Below are 19,066 nucleotides of genomic sequence, written 5' to 3' on the forward strand. Positions count from 1 at the left end.
GCCTAGAAATGTTGTGAAGGCCATATCTCCTCCACGAGGAAGGGAGATTTTCCTTTCACAAAACTCTCAATAAACATTGTGAAGTCACTATACCAAGCCTTAAAGAAAAAACTGTTCAGAGTAACCGTTTGATTTCTGAACCAATTTAAAAACATGTGAAATATGTACTCGTCAAGAGCAAGAGGGCATTATCTTCAACTTTTGTCTGACCATCCTTTAACTTTTGCATGTCTCTGCACTGTCTCTCTGCATTTCTCACATATCATTCTCCATGTCATACCTGTTGGTCTTGTGCTGATATCTCTGATGTCCAGGAGTGTGTTTAGAACTCTCTGGCTTTTCTACACTTTATTCTTGTTTCTTTTTTTTTACTATGGATAATTCAGTCCTCATGTAAAAATAATTTGCAAAAAGTATTGCATTGTGTGTTCTGATGGATTACTGGAAAAACTAAAGTGTTTTTTGGCTACAGCTGTTTTTATATTGACAAGACTTCTTTCTGCAGGTTGAAATAATTGAAAGTGGTCCTACAGCAACATCAGAGCATCTTTAGCAACATTCTGTTGTTCAATATTGTTAACAAATATGAACAGACATAAAATATTGACCATTTACAATAGAGTGTTCAACTTACTGTAGCTGTGAAATAAGGAGACCTGTAATGTTTCTCAAATTGATTTCAAAATAATATAAATAACGTTTCATGTTTGATGGGCTCTCTTTTGGGTACACACTCTTTTTAACGCAGGGGTTTAATAACAGTGTATTTGTACTCTTTTAATCCTAATATTCCCCAAAAGGTAGGGGGTGATATTGAACATTAATTCACATTTCTTTTGAAGATTCTCAGGAAATGAGAAAATGACATCAGTACAATCACCAGTTAATGAAACAAGCAGAGGACATTGTTGCATTAGGTTTTTATTGCAGGACCTCTGTAAGCTTTAGTGTTGTAGTACAGAATGACAAATAACTATTATGACAGACTGGTGTCATACAGAACTATCACTTAGCAGGATACATACGTTTATTGATTAAAAGTTAAAGCCAATCAGAAGAGTCAATCAATCGTTGAAACCTTGATGTCATCGAGGCCCGACATCCTGATGGAAGTGACATCCTGAATGAAGACTTAACATCTTTATCCCAGGGGAGATGAGTTGGCAGAACAAACAAACGATTTCTTCCCAGAACACACCGAGTCGTTGACGTAGTCAGATTCTGTATGTTGAAAACAATCAAAAACAGCACAAACACTTAATTAATGTATCTAGTAAACATTGTTAGTATGACTAAAGAGGATAAAGAACAAATAATAGTTTTTTTACCTCTAAAGTTAATCTCCATACAGTTTTCCTTTCCTTGACCATTTGGCTCCCCCTTTGCCCAGCCGCCAAATTTAAAATTAGAGCCATCGCTCCACAGCCACACACCGTCCTGAAAGAAAAAGGATTATCAGTCAGTGTACGCATTTTCACAAAAAACGTTTTACTTACTCTAAGGCTGAACCAGAGCATACAATTGTGCGAATTCTCACAATGCCGTTTCAGCTTTATTTTATTTAAACAAATTGACTAGCAGACATGAATCTCACCTTGACAGCATCACTGCTTCCAACCCAAGAAAGTTTATCTTTGCCTGTTGCCGTTTTCACCAACTGTCTGATGAATAGGTATTCAACGTGCATTTGGATGGAAGCCAGATTACCACCCAGGGCAGTGCAAGATTTCTACGGAGGGGAAACAAAGTCAGTGAAAGTATGGACAGGCAAACAATGTTTGTTTTGATCTGTTTCAGAGAATAAGCCAAGATTTAGTGTTCCAGTTACTGTGTTATTGTTGTAATTGTATAAAGTACCTCAGCAATAGCCCATTCCTTTTCCTCATAGTTGAAGATGAAACAGCGAGAGCCAAGCAGAGACCAACCTTGGGGGCAACTTACAACACAATTGTAAAAAAAAACAGACTTAACAAAATACTAATGGGCCTTAGATTAGATATACTTTCTTTGCTACATTATACAGTATATGGACATATATGAATTATGTTTTCAAATGCACTTTTACTGTTGGTCTTAAACTGAGGAGTGCAGTTCTCTATGCTTGAGCTCGTAAATATTAACTTAGAATGCAACCAAAGCAATGAAAGCCTACAAATGCTGTCCAGTAGGATGTACCAACCTTTTCTTATGGGACAACTTGCCTGTGAATGTAAAGAACGCATTATTAGGAATGAACAGATCCTGATTCATGGTTGAGCCTCAGATTGAAATCACTACAACAACACTAGAAGCATTGCCCAAAATGTCATTATACCAATTCATTCTTTACTTAAACTCCCTGCAGTATCTGTGTTCAAACGCACTTTGTGAATGTAAGCTATGGGGGCTGAACACGTTCTTATCATGAGACTTGAGTCCCCGTCCCCATTGATTATTACATCACTTTACATTGTCTCATTGTCAATTAAGAGACTACTACTGTGCAATCATAATGATAATATTTCAAAATACTAGGCAAGGCAAGGCAAGGCAAGTTTATTTATATAGCACCTTTCAACACAAGGTAATTCAAAGTGCTTTACAAAAATGGAAGACATTTTAAAAATGGCATTTAAAATCAGTCATTAAAAAGAAAAGATAATAAAATAAACATTAAAAGAAAAAATACATGGATAAAAGTTACAGTGCAGTTTAAGATGTGAATAGTTCAATTAAAAGCAGCGGCAAAAAGAAAAGTCTTCAGCCTGGATTTAAAAGTAGTCAGAGTTGCAGCGGACCTGCAGGTTTCTGGGAGTTTGTTCCAGATATTTGGAGCATAATAACTGAATGCTGCTTCTCCATGTTTAGTTCTGACTCTGGGGACAGAAAGCTGACCAGTCCCTGAAGACCTGAGAGTTCTGGATGGTTCATAATTTAGCAGTAGGTCAGACATGTATTTTGGGCCTAAACCATTCAAAGCTTTATAAACCAGCAACAATATTTTGAAATCTATTCTTTGACACACTAATGTTGCAGGTGATGGAACAATGATATTATTTTTAAGTCATTACCACTGTATTATCCATAGCTAAGCATAACTTATATCACTTACGTCTGCCTCCATCCACAGTCCACCGGTCAAACAAAGGAGCACAACGCAGTGGAAAACTGACGCCATCTATGTAAAGAACAGCGATGTTAACAAGTTAAATGTAATATATTACAGAGTTAGTTGACAACACTTCATAATGTTTTCGTCCTTGACATATTACACATATATATATATATGAACACAAGGACTATAGTCTTGTTTGACAGTTATTATTGTTAAAATAAACTAAGAAACTGAACCTTTACCTTGCTGTGATGATCAGATGAAGTTGTACAGCTGTAGCAGTGTGATGAGTTGTGTAATGGTCTTGGAAGAGAAGCACTCTTTATATACCTTATCTAGAATATATACAAACACTTGATTGTCATCACCTCATCTTTGGTGCCATTTCAAATATCACAAATTACATATTGACATATCCTGGATTATATATTTGACCGTTTCATAAAAAGGTTAAAATAAGTTGTCTACAATGTGCTGCACACAGCACATGGTGAAAATACAAACAAGGGTGTTAACTGTATAGCTACTGCTGATGACAGATGCTGTGGGAACATTTCAACTCGTGGACCAGGTTAACTGTAGCCTGAGTGAAAATAATTGTGGGAAAGTTGCTAAGTTATAATTGTTTTGTACTGTACTAAACAGCCTCAGAGTCGAACCCTAGCATCATTCTTTTAAAGCTGTAAACAGCCTATAAGCTCTGCCTCACAGTGAGGGAATGGACTCTGAACACTTTTTATTTAAAATGCAAATATGTGAACCATCGGTCACAACCTAACGGCAAAAGAAAAATTGACATGTTGTCTTACAAACACTTGATTATTGTTGTCAATGGATTTCCTGCCGTCTAGAAACAAATAGGGAAATATTATCTTTCACTTTTCTCATTTTACAACAATAAATTACAGTTGATATGTGAATTTTATATATTTTTTCACCATCCACCACAGTGATGTTTGTGTTTTTATAAACGTTGTTGGTCTGTGTCAGTGTCATTACGATAACATGTGATCCTAGAGACACCTTTCTATCGTCTTACTCCCCATCTACCCCGTATCATTATTGTTATGGAGAAAAATGAAGATTATTATAATAATAACAACAATAATAATGATGATATGTCTCTGTGACAACAAAATGAAGGCAGTTATGTTGCACACACACACACACACACACACACACACACACACACACACACACACACACACACACACACACACACACACACACACACACACACACACACACACACACACACATACACACACACACACACACACACACACACACACACACACATACACACACACACACACACACACACACACACACACACACACACACACACACACACATACACACACACACACACACACACACACACACACACACAACACACACACCTTAAAGCAACTCTCGTTACTCCTCTGAGTTCCACGCAGTATTGTCATCATGGAGGTATACATAATACAATAACGCCACTTGATGACGTAGTATACTTGAAATAGTGGCTCTGCAGCAGGTATACTCGACATTGAGAAACGGCCACATACTGTCACTTGGATAGCATTGCAACCATGCAAGATGCAGTGACAAAGCTTCAGGTGTGTCGAAATCCGATAAAGGCTTAGTTAAAGAACACCATTGCCCCCGTCCCCAACTTTACACCCCTGGCCTATTTATTCGTAATGGCTGGTTTGATCCAATCACGATCTGGAATCTAGTAAAGTAATGACATCAATGCTCCTTTATTAATTTCATATAATTTGGAACATGTGTTTCATAATGTTCTTTTATACTATGTGTACTGAGCTTAATGTTTCAGGGAGCTGGTTTGTATTATTTGGGTGGCATAGCGTCATTTTCTAAAAGTAAAATCGCACAATTAACAACTTTTGTAGCAGGTAATTGTGGCTTCAGCTGGAACACCAAAGAGTGTCAGCAGGGGGTCAGGTTGAATTATTGTAAGAGTTTGTGTCAAAAAACTATTTTCCCAATTGTTTCTCCGCCATAGCCAATACATATGATTTCAATCAGGAGAGACTTAGTTCGTAGTTGATAACATATTTATTGCCGTATGAACAATAACGTTTTGGAAATTAGACCCCATCATACTGTGATGAATTAAGGGGGGGGAGAAGCCGACTAGAAAAGAGAAACCCCCCAGGGTCTAGGCACTGGTGGTGGTAAAGTACTAAAGGGAAATACAAATCCGGAGTGATGAGGGTTCTTCTGGGCTAGCCTGCCTTGGATCTGATGAAACTGGAGGTGGAGGAGGGTTGCATCAATTCTCCTGAAAGATGCTGGCAGGGGAGCAGATTTAAACGTTTTCCGGGTGTAATGTGATTGGCTGTGGGGATGAGACACAACCGATTGGTTTAGCTGGGGGTATGTTGCGTCCTTGCTTATTGAGAGAAAAGGCGAGTGAGTGAGAGAGAATTGTGAATGAGAGCGTGGGAACCAGTCTTCCTGAAAGAACTTGCGCTGAGCTTCATTTAGTGAGCTTTGCACTTTTTGTAAGTGGGAGAATATCTCGGTTTATTTTTGCCAGTTTTGCCTTATATGCATGTATTCCGTATACAACTTTAAACTGAAAAAGAGAATGACTGAAATAATCCCAGATATCCACAGTCAGGGGTTAACCCAGATCTTGTTCATAGGCTGTTTCTAATAGTATTCAACAAGGGAAAGTCTTCAAATTGGATCATGAAAATGGAAAAAGTAACTTCATCTAATTGAAGCGAGGTAGCCCTGAATCTGCACATAATGCCAGACCTGTAGAAATCTAAATAAATGTGAGTTTGGTTTAATTCAAGTTTTTAATTTTGCTTCAACACTTTTCTTGTATAGTGGCAAGAGAACGCAAAGTAAGCATGTACAAATCAGTCACCAGAGTCATCATTAAAGTAACCACTAAGGGGATTATTAACACCCTCAGTAGTGTGATCCAAATGGTAACAGTGAGGGTGTGCCAAAGCCACAGTCAAAACACATTATGGGAACATGTTTCCACACACAAGTTGACTTAAGTTAAATAAATAAATACATGTTGTAACAGTAACACTGAAATGTCATCCCCCTTCTGTATGCTGATATGTCATCAGCCTTGCAAATGTTTATTGTCATTTAAGAATTGCATTTCAAATGTTTGCTCTGCTCATAGAAAATGCTGCTGCATATCAAATCAAGTGCTTCATAAACTGCCAGACACCAGCCAGCACTGAGAAAACTCAGAAAACCTGATGGTTTCTTTAGAAATGTAGAAATGTTGTACTATTAATTTTGACCTATTATTTATCAAATTGTAATACATTTCTAGGAAAGGGCATACATTAATAATAGAAATCGTTTCATTTATCAATATTTGTATACTTTTTTTTCATAATATTGCATTCTCATTACATATGCATTTGTATGTATTCTCTAATTGATGACAGACTGCCTGACTTATTGATTGACTGCAAAATCACTATAACATTCATTAGAATCTAGCTTTCTTTATAAGACACCTTTTCCATGCTCTTACTGTAATACATGTATTTTAGTTTGACTGCAGCTCACCCAGATCTTAGAGATCTTAGAGAACAGGGATCATAGCAGTAAAATGAAGACAGAAAAAGACAAAGTAAAATGAGACGAAGGGAAACTTCAACATATTCCTGAAAGACAGTCTACTCTTGACGCTACGGTGCTCTCTTGTGGTAGAATTACAACACAACACTATAGAACATGCTGCAAACCTAACACATGTTCACATGTGTAATGACAATAGCGTTTGTCTAACACAGCAGTTATGACAACACGAGTGACTCAAATCAACACCAAATGGCAACAATAAATGTAAATAACGGCACATAAATACAAGTGAGAAACACAGACGCATCACATTCAAGTAAGATAAGATAAAACATTTTTTATTTGTAATTTACCTTGCTTGTAGTTTCAGTGCCTTTGGGTGTATTCCCACTTTTCTTCTAAACAACATCTGGTTCCTATCTTTCATCCTCAAAGATGCTATTTCATTTGGAAGATAACCCGGCCAGGCGGTTGGACACACACATTTGAGGATCCGGACTTAGCGATGGACTTTGTAAATGCAAGTATCAAAAAGTCAGTGACCCCCAATGCTGTGGTCTAAGGAACTGCATTTGTTCCCTCTACCTCCCAATTGAGGGGGGTTCCTTATTTTCTATTATTACTTATTTTGTGTTGTTATTATTATATTTATTTATTCTAATTTACTTTTGTTTTAATTTACATTTTTGGGTAACTTTTATTTAATGGAGTTACCGCAAACAGTGAGATTTAATTTTCTCATCCATTACATTACATTACATGTTACTTGTCATCCACCATACTTCAAAATATGAATGCTCTCTAAGGTCCACTATAACTCAGTGTTATGTCACATCACCTCTGTAAAGGCGACCCTGGTTTATGTCCAACAGAGAGTTTAGATAGACAATGGGATTAGCGTGTGTCTCGTTTGGGGAGGCGCTTATGCAAGGGGGGGTGGGGAGGAAGTTGGTTGTTCACTTATTACCAACATGTTCTTTGTTCTATTGTTATTTACCTTTCACTAAGTCACCTTACTTAACCTTTTGTAATGGCTTTTCATTTTGTATTGAGTACACTCGTATGCACATTTACTTGATGGCAAGAAGGCAGTATGACTCAACCTAATTTCTCTTGTCAGTCCGGGGCGGGTTTAAAATGTATAAGTTGGAACTGTAGAGGTCTAAACCAGCCTATCAAACGTAGTAAAGTACTACATCATCTTCAGCACTTAGGGGCACACATTGTTTATCTTCAGGAGACCCACTTGAAACTTTCAGAGCATGCCAGGCTACGTTGAAGGTGGGTCGGTCAGGTGTACCATTCTTCTTTCCAGGGGAAGTAAAGGGGTGTTGCAATTTCGATTTGTAAATCGGTCAATTTCACGTGCTCTGACATTATCTCTGATCCTAATGGGAGATATATTGTTGTAACTGGTTTTTATATAATACCCCTGTGGCATTTTTCAATATTTATGGCCCTAATTGGAACAATGAATCTTTTTTTCAATCAGTGTTTTCTAAACTAACTAACTTGTCTACATATTTTCCTATAATAGGGGGTGACTTTAATTGTTGGATTAACCCAGCATCGTTCCTCCACCAAAAATATAATGTCTTCTAAAGCTGCAAAAGCACAATGGGAGGGTGATTTACAATTTGAAATTGAAGATGTTTGGAATGAGTGTCTGTGACGGGTTCACTCCTCCTCCATCTCTGCTAGGCATGGATTGCTTCAGTGTAAGGTTCTTCACCGCTATCACTTAACTAAGGTCAGGTTATCCAAAATATATGACGCCGTTGATCCTGTCTGCGACAGATGCCGTCAATCTCCGGCTACCTACATCCATATGTTTTGGACTTGCCCCTCTCTGCATAACTTTTGGTCTGAAATATTCAAGGTTCAAGGTTCAAGGTTCTTTATTGTCAAACTAACATAGCTACAGAGTAATTATGTCGTTGAAAATCTTAGGTCACAGGCTTCTCCAACAATGCAACATAATAATACAGATAGTAAAAGTAATACAAAAAGAAAAATAGTTCTAAAATAAAGTGGAATAGTGCAGTACGAGTGCAGTTCAATACAATATCACAGGTTATCTCTATCTCTGTCGAGCCTTCTGCAATCATTGCCCTATTCAGAGTCATCATTAGGCCTGCAATGCCAAATTATAAGAAGAACTTTGTAGCTTTTGTTACCCTCTTAGCTAGACGCTTGATTCTACTCAAGTGGAAATCCCCAGCTTCACCTGCCCATCAGGACTGGATTAGAGATATATCTTTCTTTGTATGGAAAAAATTAGATGTACGCTGAGAGGGTCGTCTGCTAGTTTTAAGAAGACATGGGGAACATTTTTTTGCATATAGCCTACTGATAAAAATGACCTTTGATACTATCCCGGACTGACAAACTCTTAGACACGCCTAATTTGCTGGAATGACTTAAAGGTGGGGTAGGTAATTCACTTCAGAAACACTTTTTGTTATATTCCATGTAATGCTCTTAACATCCTGATAGCAATGCATATATGCTTTGACAATAAATACATTAAAAACCCAATAAAAAAAGTCTGAAAAAAATAAAGATGCTATTTCATTTACAAATAATGCCATTTTTAAACAGTTCTGCAGTTAAAGGTGGGGTTAGGGTTAGGGTTAGGGTTAGGGTTAGGGTTAGGGTTAGGGTTAGGGTTAGGGTTATTAAGCGATGTTAAAGGTGAGGTAGGTAAGTTTGAGAAACCGGCTCGAGATACACTTTTTGTTATATTCCATGGAATGCTCTTAACATCCCGATAGCAATGAATATCTTAAGTGCTTTGACAAAAAATCCAACATTTCATCTGTGGAAGCCGTAGTACTGTAAAAAGCACGACCAATCATTTTAGGGTAAATAACTGGATGGCCTACCTGCCTGTCAACCTTCCATCTGTGCACAAACTTATCTCGTGCCCTCATTGGTCATGTGCGCGTTCGTGTGTGTTGGAGGAGGGGCTCTGTAAGGAAGTGGCAGATTTTTTCCTGCTGTGTATTTTCAAATTCTAGCGCACTCGAGCTGGTTTCTCCAAAATTACCTACCCCACCTTTAAAGAGCCAATAAGGAACCAAATATGTTATGTCATGAAATCTGCTCTTCTAACAGTGTTCTATCTATTGGCCTCAGATCTATTCGATTGTTGGATTTTATTGGACTTTAAGTAAAGCTGCTGTTGTTTTTGATTGTCGCAAGTATTCTTGCAACAATCAAAAGCATCACCAGCAAGCTGTTCCCACGCCCTTTACATCTCCCATATGCAAACAGATGGAACCTAATGGTAGAGTAATGTATTATTTAGAAAAACTGGAAAAAGCAGGCTGTCAAGGTGGATTTAGGAAAGGAAGGAGCACTTTGTTATAATTTGAGAATGAATTGAGGAAAGTGTATAATGAAACAGTAGTTGCAGTGTTCTTTGATGAAGGAAACATGTTTGATATGCTTTTAAATGAGAAAATTCTCAAAGCTCAAAAAGTTATTTTTAACTTAATGGGAACTTATAGTTATTTTTTCATTAAGATAAGTATAAAGAGGACCATGGGATACCTCAGGGTAGTGTGATAGGAACTCTACTATTCTCTATTAAAATGGCATTTTATTGTTTTAAAACTACTTTTGTTTCTTAAAGTACAACAGAAGATTGCATTTTGAGGTGTAGTAAAGTAGCTCCCACAAATCAAAATGTAACATAATATATGTCTTCTCTGCTGTTATTAAAACGTAATGAGTTAATATCGTACGATTTAGGGAACTGGGTTCACCCCAGGGGTTCTAACTACACCTTGTTGGATTTAGTCGAGGTAATAACACCCTTTGCATATGTTATATTTCTTTTTAAATTCCATAATCTGTTAAAAAAGCTCAATTCTGCAAACATAATTAACAAACGTAAAACATTTTATTACAACCAACAAGAGGATAAATGCACAACCGAAAATCCATCTGACATTTGCAGACATCATTTTTTCACAAACTTGTAAAAGAAAATCTTAATGAAAAAAACTGAATAAAACCATAACTATTGCATTTTGATAAATCTATGTAAAACATTCACCTTATCTTTCAAGCTACATACTCTTTAAAATACAGGTCATATAGATAACAGGATTATGTACAATATTTACATCACATTGTACCAACAAACTTATACCAAAGACGTTTTTACACTTAATGTGGACAAAACAATTGAATAACCAGAGCAAGCACACACTAAATGTGACTTTACTTTCATAGGTGTGTTATTTAAGATGACTTAAAGATTATGTATCAGTCAATCTTGGTAATTTCTAAAACATTCAGAAATGTAAATAGACAGGCTTTTAATAATGTTGCTACATTAAGCTACTGGCTAACTGGGGTGGTTAAACTGACCAATACTTTGTCATTACAGAAGTCTTGCACAAACAAGTCAGCATTGCAGAGAACAATTATAAATAAATAAAATGGGCTGAGATGCATGGAAAGGCAAGACAATAAGTTCTAGAGACATGCATCTACATTCACAGTATTCATTAATAATCACTGCGGTAGTTATCCTGCCTCCATTAGTGTTTGAGAATATGACTCATTGTCATGAGGGCAGGAAAGCACAGCAGGTCAAATATATATATTTTCTGTTCACAAGGCTGTAGCAGCAGCATTTTGCCTGGATAAATATGACTACCAACAGTTGAAAACAGCATGCGATGAGTGTAAGGAGGACCTGTCCCACAGTAGTAACACTAAAACCAAGTTTATAGTATTCAATTAACTTTAAAAAAAAAAAAAGTGCAGTGTGTAAGATATGACCAGAATCTTTGTTGAAAACATTTAAAAAACGAATCAACATCATAAACATTGTGAAGAAGTTACAATGTTGCTTTTTGTCAATCTATCTGCATATATCTACTGAAATAAGTACGCTAACAGGCTTACCACGGCCCGACACCGTCTTGTAATACAACTTGATCCTCTAGAGGCCATATTGAGTCTATCATTTGTGTTTGTGTTTTGATAGTTTGTGTTACTGGATTAAATGTTAAGAGGTAGAAACTAGAACATTTCATATTTTTGTTAGGTCATCCACGCAAGCGAAGGCTGCTTCTCTGTGTAGTGGCAGGCAGCTGCTTGGGTATACTGACCTTATATAATATTAACAAATACAAGAGTTATTTTCCCATTTCTGCTGCTTTGGATTCAGTCCAGTGATTGAAGTATGAAAGTGTTGATGGACCTCACAGCCCTGAGGCCTGTACTACGAAGCCGGATTTTCGCTTAGCGAGCTAACTTCAGGGAAAACTCTGGGTTTCCGGTCCTACGACGCTGGTTCACTTCTTAGCGGGCTAGATCTCCATGGTAACTTATGCTGAACGGCTAGCCTGGTCCGGAGCAGGTTAGGTTCCAGGATAAGAGATCAACTCAGTGAAAGCACCGCCTGCTGACCAATCAGAGCTCAGTGTGCGGAGTTTAAAGCGATCAAGTCATATTACAGGAGAAAGAAATACAGTTTAAACTGCCGTTGCAGGAAAGACGGCCGGCAAAAATCAACTGACTGTGTGAACGTGAAAATGAATAGAATATCACCTCCCATCTTCAGAGCAATCTGACTATTATAACATTAGCGTTAAGAAAGCTTACTTAAATATCTGCCACAACATAAGTAACCGGATCAGAGTAACATTAAGTACAGTCCGCGGCACTGTGAGTGCAGACGTCGATGTGTCCCATTATCATTCATATCATATCACATCATAATGTATCAGATATTACCTTATCTGAGTCAGCTTCTTGAGCCGTATCTGGCCGTGCAACACTCACAGTGTCACATACTGTATGCAGAAGTATTATTTTAAGCAACACATTAAGTTGACGAAACACTCGAGTCAAATGTAATTAAAGTCAGATCCACTCGTGTCTTGGACGGGGCAGTGATATCATAAACCTGTTAATGTACACATTCAAACGCTTTTTCTTTTACCAGTTGTATTCACCTTGCAGGTGCAACTATGTGGCTTTTATCCTGGATAAAGTGTTTAAGTCATGGATGTTTAAAGTTTAACTTCTTCATATGTCTAATATTATAGTTGACTTTTCATTCCTGAAGTATGACGCGCTGCGCTGTCAGTACGCTTGTCCATGTTTGTGATTGGTCGAATGCTCCAAATACCACCCCTTTCATGTGAACACGCACCTAACTAGATAGGGCAAAGCTGGCTTGAGTTAACGAGTTGATAACCAGCGTCATAGGACAGTTTAGCGAGAGCGCGTTTGTTTTGGATTAGGTAAGCCGGGTAACTCAAACATATCCAGGTTAGGTTGAACCGGCTTCGTAGTACAGGCCTCTGGTAAGTGGCCGGTAAAAATAAAGATCATAAAGAAGATTGCAGTGTTATTTTTGATTGGCTCTCAGAGTTTCAACAGTCGTTTTTTTTAAGCTAATAGCAAATTAGTTAGTAAATTATTAGTAACTAGTAAATTGAGATTGTACGGACCCAGTGGTAGAGGTAAAACGCTGCCCCGTTGATTCACCTGACTCGGTCTTACACATTGCACCTTAAAAAACATCTGTAACTATTAAATATCTCAAGTGCAAAAATGGCAGCAGAACACGAGGGGAGTCATTTTGGTGTGACAGTAGATAAATAAGAAGTCTCTTTCTCACTCGCCTCCATCTATTTACTGGAGGTGATCTTGTCCAGTCCTGGCCACGTGGGGATGTAGTAGCGAGGCAAAGTGCCTTCCATGAGCCTTTCCATCCATAGCCCCAGACGGTCCAGCTTGTGGTGGATCTGCAGGGTGGATAAGCTACGGGATCGCTTGGATCTGCGCGGCGGATTGTCATCGCGGGAACTGGACCTCGACCTCCCCCCTGAAGCGGCCCCTTCATCCTCTGATGACTTGCTGTCGATGTCTTCCCCGGTGTAGACGGGTTTAAACAGACAGAGGTACTTTTTGTGTCCGTTGAGTGCCAGCACGTAGCCTGTGTAGTCCATCTTGTGGTTTCCTGCGTCATCTTCATCGATCTGCATGGCATCCTGGGCGTATTCAAGCAGTGTGTCCATCCACTCGCCGTGTTTGTCGATGTTCAGGAAGGAGAAATGTAGTGTCAGGCTCCTAGGAGTGTTGAAAGAATGAATTTGATGAAGTATCGAGAAAAAGGATTACACAAATGTGAGGAAAAGGGATTGTTTATCTCACCCTGTGAAAGAGTAGACCTCTTTAGCGTACTTGCTAAGTAGGATGTTTTTGGAGGCGTCAGTGAGCACCAGCACTATGTTCATGTGTCCTGGCCTCAGCTTCACCAGGTTGCTCATGTATGTGATGTCTGTCAGCTCCGTCACCTCCACAAAATTCTTCTTTGGAGGCCGACTAAAACCAATAAGTAAAATAAAAAGCTTAAAAGATAATTATAAATCCTTCACTGCATTTATATGGAAATTATAATTGTAATCTTGCCTTGAAGCACTACCGTTCCCTGGTGACCCATTTTCAGATTTTGTCCCATCCTTTGCCTTTGGTTTAGTCTGCTTATCTTCACTGGAGTCACTTAAAAACACACAAAAAAAAAAGTTTTCCAAACGGGGTTGCACTAGCGTAGAAGAGTAAATATTAAGCATCATTTTATTTTTTTGCTTGACTTTAGCTTTTTTTTAATATAGTGTCTTACACTAATCCAAGGAAAGGCTGATGTTGCTATGGTTACAGTTTTGGTGGATGGGTAAAGTAACCGACCTGAAGGCCTGGACGACGACAGTTCCAAACAAGATGAACAAGGCAGAGAAGATGAGGGACAGAAGAGGCATCATCTCACGCCTGCAAATCAACACAGAGACACATCTAAAGAGCTGCTTATTCCATTATGGAGATAAATACAGAAATAGTAATATTAGTATAAATCCCAAATAAAGTGCGGAGGTATGGCATTTGCCAAACGAATTATGCTAAAATTGCCCTTGAAGTAATGGAATTTGTTGACGGGAAGAGTATCAGGAAGAAGTGTTAATAATGTATATGTCAATAATAAAGGATTGCATCACTAAGATCTTTTTTAAATAAGTGTTAGAAATGTTTTCTAGCAAATTAAATGAAAACTGTAGCTCAGCAACGGTTATTCAGTAACATCAAAATCATATACATACATGTTTTTGGAGTTGCTTAAAACTAAACATCACTACCTACCAGTTGTTATGCAGAATATCATCGATGACTTCAGAGAGGTAATCGTACGATGCATAGATCCATCGGATAACAAACATCTACACAGAGAGATTAAAACATTTAGTAACAGGACTAATGGTTGATATCTAACACGGACAGGCATTGTTAAAGCCCACTGCTTTACTCAAAGAGAGCGTACAGAGGCAAACTCGTTGTTGAGCTCGGGCAGCATGGCGTCATGGACGAGGATGGACGGGTCCTTCTGAAGGCGCTCCAGCTCCTCCAGGAGACGCTGCTTGTCGTCATCGCTGCCGTTCCAGGCGGTCACTGGCTTGAACAAGGCCTTCCCTGCAGCATTACGCCTCTCCAGGATCACCACCTGAGGTAAGAAAAATCCCCCTGTTAATATGATTTATGTCCGTACATTTCTCCTCAATTACATTTAAACATAACATTGCAGTATATTTGTAACACAACATTTAATTTAATAAGTAACCGACTGGGGAAATTACATGGTGATTTATTTGTTACCCTGTTTTACCCAGTTCACCTTTAGTGTTTTTAAAAGTGTATGAATTTTACAATTTGTATCTAAAGGGTGTTTTTTTTTTTTCTCATACACTGAACTTGAAATCTTTAATTCAGTAGCACTTAGATGAACCATATCGATACATACCTATCTGTATGATGATGTTTGTAAAGAGTGGTTTGTTTATATATCATTCATAGCCATAACATTCCTAAAAACATTCCCGCTATTTGTTTTGGCAGTGAAGTAAAACCCTTCAAATCATAATCTCTTCGTCTCAAATCTTTGTAACAATACATTGCTTAGCAAATAGCTTTCATGCATTCTATATCGAAAAGTGATACCTGTTTGCAAATGACCATAAAAGCTTTAAATGAGCTGAGCAACTTAAAGCTGTGGTGTTGGTTGAACAGGTGTACCTGTGCTGGAGACTCCGCAGTGTCCTTGTTTTGCATGAAGATGTCACAGAGAGGTTGCTGTAGCCGTTGGTAAACATATGAAAATCTCACTACTTCCTTGCTATTGGTGGAGGCAAAGGAAAGAAACGCCTGGTTCCCAAAAGAAAAAGTCTCTTCATCGCCTGTTATCAGCAGGACACAGTATCTGAAGAGAGGAAAGACATAACATAATGCAAAAGCTACATCTCTTAAAATACTTCAAAATAAATGTGGAAATTACAGCATCGAACAGAATTATTTTGGTTCTGTATTTTAATAGTCTCTGACAAAAAAAAGAAAGGAGGTGTAAGATCCTCTTACTTTCTTCTTCTATGAAACTGTTTGACAGGACAGAGCTCATCAAAGAGTTTCTGATTTACCAAACGTGGCACGAGAAGAAATCGGTTGTTTGACATGAACTCATCAATAATTTGCTTTTTCATTCCTTTAGCCTGCAGAGAACAAACATAACCATAAATAAAAAAGAGTGAATTAACCTTTTTGTGAACAAAAGTGCAGTGTATAGATAACAGTGAATAATAGCTCTCTGCTGCTGTGACTGACCTGTATAATGTCAGCGGGCTTTTCAATGCTCTCTTTGAACACCAACATGGTCGGAGCGTAGGTGTTAATATTGAACTGTTTCTGCAGATCAGCGGTCTCCGAGAGGCCCTGGTCCACATAGCCAAACTGCAAGTAGTCCTTATAGGCAAACGCTGTGAGCTATGAAGATGTAGAGAGAAAGGATTGACATGTAAGCGATGCAATTACTGGTTATTTTCCTTACAAATAAAAACATAGCCTTTACCGATGATGGATTGAATTTAATTAAAAGATCTTAAAGTGTAACAATAAGCACATTTGCCAAACTTAAAAAAAAGAAAATTAAAAAGTGAGTCACATTTATCTTGAGGTCAATAATTGGAGGAATAAACTTTTTATATTTTGTGAATAAAAAAAAGCATTTCAAACTGCAAGAGCCTACCTTGTAAAGCAGAGGAACTACAGGCACTTGGTCAAACAGAAGCACGTGAGGCTTGTTGAGCTCATGCCAGCTGCTCAAGAACTGCAGGTAATTCTTGTCGGTGACCTGAAGTACACAAAAAGCACAACATTTAACTCATTTTGTATTGTATAGCCATTCAAAATCTGTACCCCTAAATCTTACATGGCCAATATTTTAGTCATCCTCCCTAAAAATCTACCGATTGCAAAAAGTGTATCACAAGACGCGGAGATACGTACCCACTCTACAAGTCTTTGAGGGAGAAGGTCTTCTACAAACTGCCTGAGGTGCTCCTTTGCTACAGCGTAATGGAAAAACGTCACTTTGCCATTTATAACTCCCAGTATGGATGGTGTGCGATGAGCGCCAAGGTGATTGGCTAACCTTCTTTCATAGCCAACATCCACCACACCTATCCCGACACCTGCAAACACAGCATTTTCTCACATCAACCTTTTCAAATCGCCAAAATGCATACAGATGGCCGGGCTGCTCAATAATTCTGCATGATTGACAGGCTATTTCCAAACCTAGAGTCTCCATCTCCTGCACCACCTCTTTCCAAACAGGCTCAATGTGGATGCAGCTGAAGCACCAGTCGGAAGTGATCTTTATCAGGTACGGTCTCTTGTAGCTGTCAGGCACCACCTCGTTGACATACTGGTTAAAGTGCAACGTGTACTTGCTGTCAGCAAAGTCCCTCTGGTTCTTGCTGTTAAAGGGAAAGTTGAAGAAGGACTCATCAAAATAAAAGCCTTCCTGGCGCTGACCGTAGCGACCGTTGCCGCCGTATGGCTGCGTGTCATCAGTCTGCCCATAACGGTCGTAATTGGCACGTTTGTCTTCACTGGACAGGATCTGGATTTAGGATGGAATAAATATAAATAAAGAAGAAAAAACATAAATATCATATGACCTTTCAATATCATGTGCAATATTTTGATTTTTCAATATCGTGCCCAATATTAGCTTTCAATTTTAGTAAACATATTATTATTCATTTATCTTACTTTCAAGTTTTCTTTTAGGACATTTTGTTAATATTACTTCTTATACACACTATTTGTTTTTTTCATTCTAATGTTTTGTTATTTTTGATAAATCTCTGGCAAGAATGTCCTTCTGAATTATAAAAATGATATCTTATCTTCCTTCTTCCTCATGCACATGTTACAGTCTTTTATCACAGCTTACACAGAACATATGATACTTACGGTAACCCTGTGCACAATATAATGATGAATTTGGACAAATGACTAACCTCATAAGATTTAGTAATCTTAATAAACATGTCCTCAGCTCCTGGACTCTTGTTTTTGTCCGGATGCCTTGACACAAGAAGAAGATGCTTATTATAAGAATACATGAATGAGGTTAACAAAACAGGCCAGTGACACTGTAATGTGAGAAATACTTACCATTCTTTTGCCAGACGCTTGTAAACCTTTTTGATCTCAGCCTGGCTTGCACTCCTGGTTACTCCCAGGATTTTGTATGGGTCCATCTCAGGCCCAGCAGCATGGGCTACTCCTGTGAGCAGCACCGAGAGGACCAGCACCAGAGCCAGCGGTGCGGACATCTTTGACCCTGCCATCATCGCAGAAACCTTTTGCACATCACAAGAATAATCAACAGTTAAGGTGGATTCATTCTGAGAATGTTCGGGCGTCTGAAATCATGACATTGCCTTTAGCTGACTTGCAAATCTAAAACAGCATGTCTTCCATACGAATGTTAGCATATTAATGATGAAAAGGGATGACAACCGGGTAGCTATATTAAAATGGTATTTAGCATGCTAACTACAGAAGCTAGGCAGTAGGCTATGTGTCAACTTACAAGTGCAGAACAGATGGTACCGTATCATAATGCAGCTGACATGTCAGTAGGATGTGACATTAACCTTATTCCTCGAGGATAAAAATATTCATGCAGTTTTTTCCTTCATTAAGATTAGTTGCGTTGCTAGCTAGCTATCTAAACGCAACAAGCTCTAAATTCACCTGAAGCAGATGCAGTCAGCCTGTCGTACGTCACATATTTGATGAGCGTTTTGATGTTCCTCGGCTTGATGTGAAGAGACAGCGAGATGCACAGGGTGTGTTCCGCAGCATCCCGCAGCTCCTCCAGGGCGAGATCACAAACTGCTGCTGACAGGAGAGAGAGGGGGAGGCGCCAAGTGTCGAAATTAATTTGGGGATATTGAGTATTTATGACACCTAATGCTTCATATGTTTGTTTTCGGTTTAACGCCCGTCGCTCCGTGTTCATGCATTATG

General features: G+C 38.4%; 1 protein-coding gene across 2 annotated transcripts; it reads right to left on the minus strand.

The window, feature by feature from the left end:
- Positions 1–12,929: 12,929 nt before the first annotated feature.
- On the minus strand, positions 12,930–19,038 carry dnajc16 (DnaJ (Hsp40) homolog, subfamily C, member 16). Of its 2 annotated transcripts, none has more exons than XM_034145033.1 (15): positions 18,791–19,038; positions 18,206–18,393; positions 18,049–18,115; positions 17,318–17,645; positions 17,027–17,211; positions 16,767–16,871; positions 16,346–16,504; positions 16,103–16,233; positions 15,764–15,947; positions 15,015–15,194; positions 14,837–14,913; positions 14,390–14,470; positions 14,114–14,203; positions 13,856–14,026; positions 12,930–13,771 (listed from the first exon to the last, which is right to left on the minus strand). In XM_034145033.1, the coding sequence occupies exons 2-15, from the start codon at positions 18,382–18,384 to the stop codon at positions 13,330–13,332; spliced, it is 2,379 nt and encodes a 792-aa protein (XP_034000924.1). In that variant the 5' UTR covers positions 18,385–18,393; positions 18,791–19,038; the 3' UTR covers positions 12,930–13,329. The 2 variants fall into 2 exon arrangements, with proteins under 2 accessions (XP_034000924.1, XP_034000925.1); XM_034145034.1 differs by lacking the exon at positions 18,791–19,038 and adding an exon at positions 18,627–18,784.
- Positions 19,039–19,066: the final 28 nt, after the last annotated feature.

The sequence above is a fragment of the Trematomus bernacchii genome, unplaced genomic scaffold (genome assembly GCF_902827165.1).
Source record: "Trematomus bernacchii unplaced genomic scaffold, fTreBer1.1, whole genome shotgun sequence".
NCBI lineage: Eukaryota > Metazoa > Chordata > Actinopteri > Perciformes > Nototheniidae > Trematomus > Trematomus bernacchii.

What these genes read in the sequence shown, in the direction of transcription:
- dnajc16 (XM_034145033.1), bottom strand. Translation starts at nt 18,384, where the DNA reads ATGATGGCAGGGTCAAAGATGTCCGCACCGCTGGCTCTGGTGCTGGTC. An exon ending in CTGCGGAGTCTCCAGCACAG is followed by an intron (nt 15,195 to 15,763) that starts GTACACCTGTTC and finishes TTCTTACCTCAG; the next exon opens with GTGGTGATCCTGGAGAGGCG. An exon ending in GTCGTCGTCCAGGCCTTCAG is followed by an intron (nt 14,204 to 14,389) that starts GTCGGTTACTTT and finishes TGTGTTTTTAAG; the next exon opens with TGACTCCAGTGAAGATAAGC.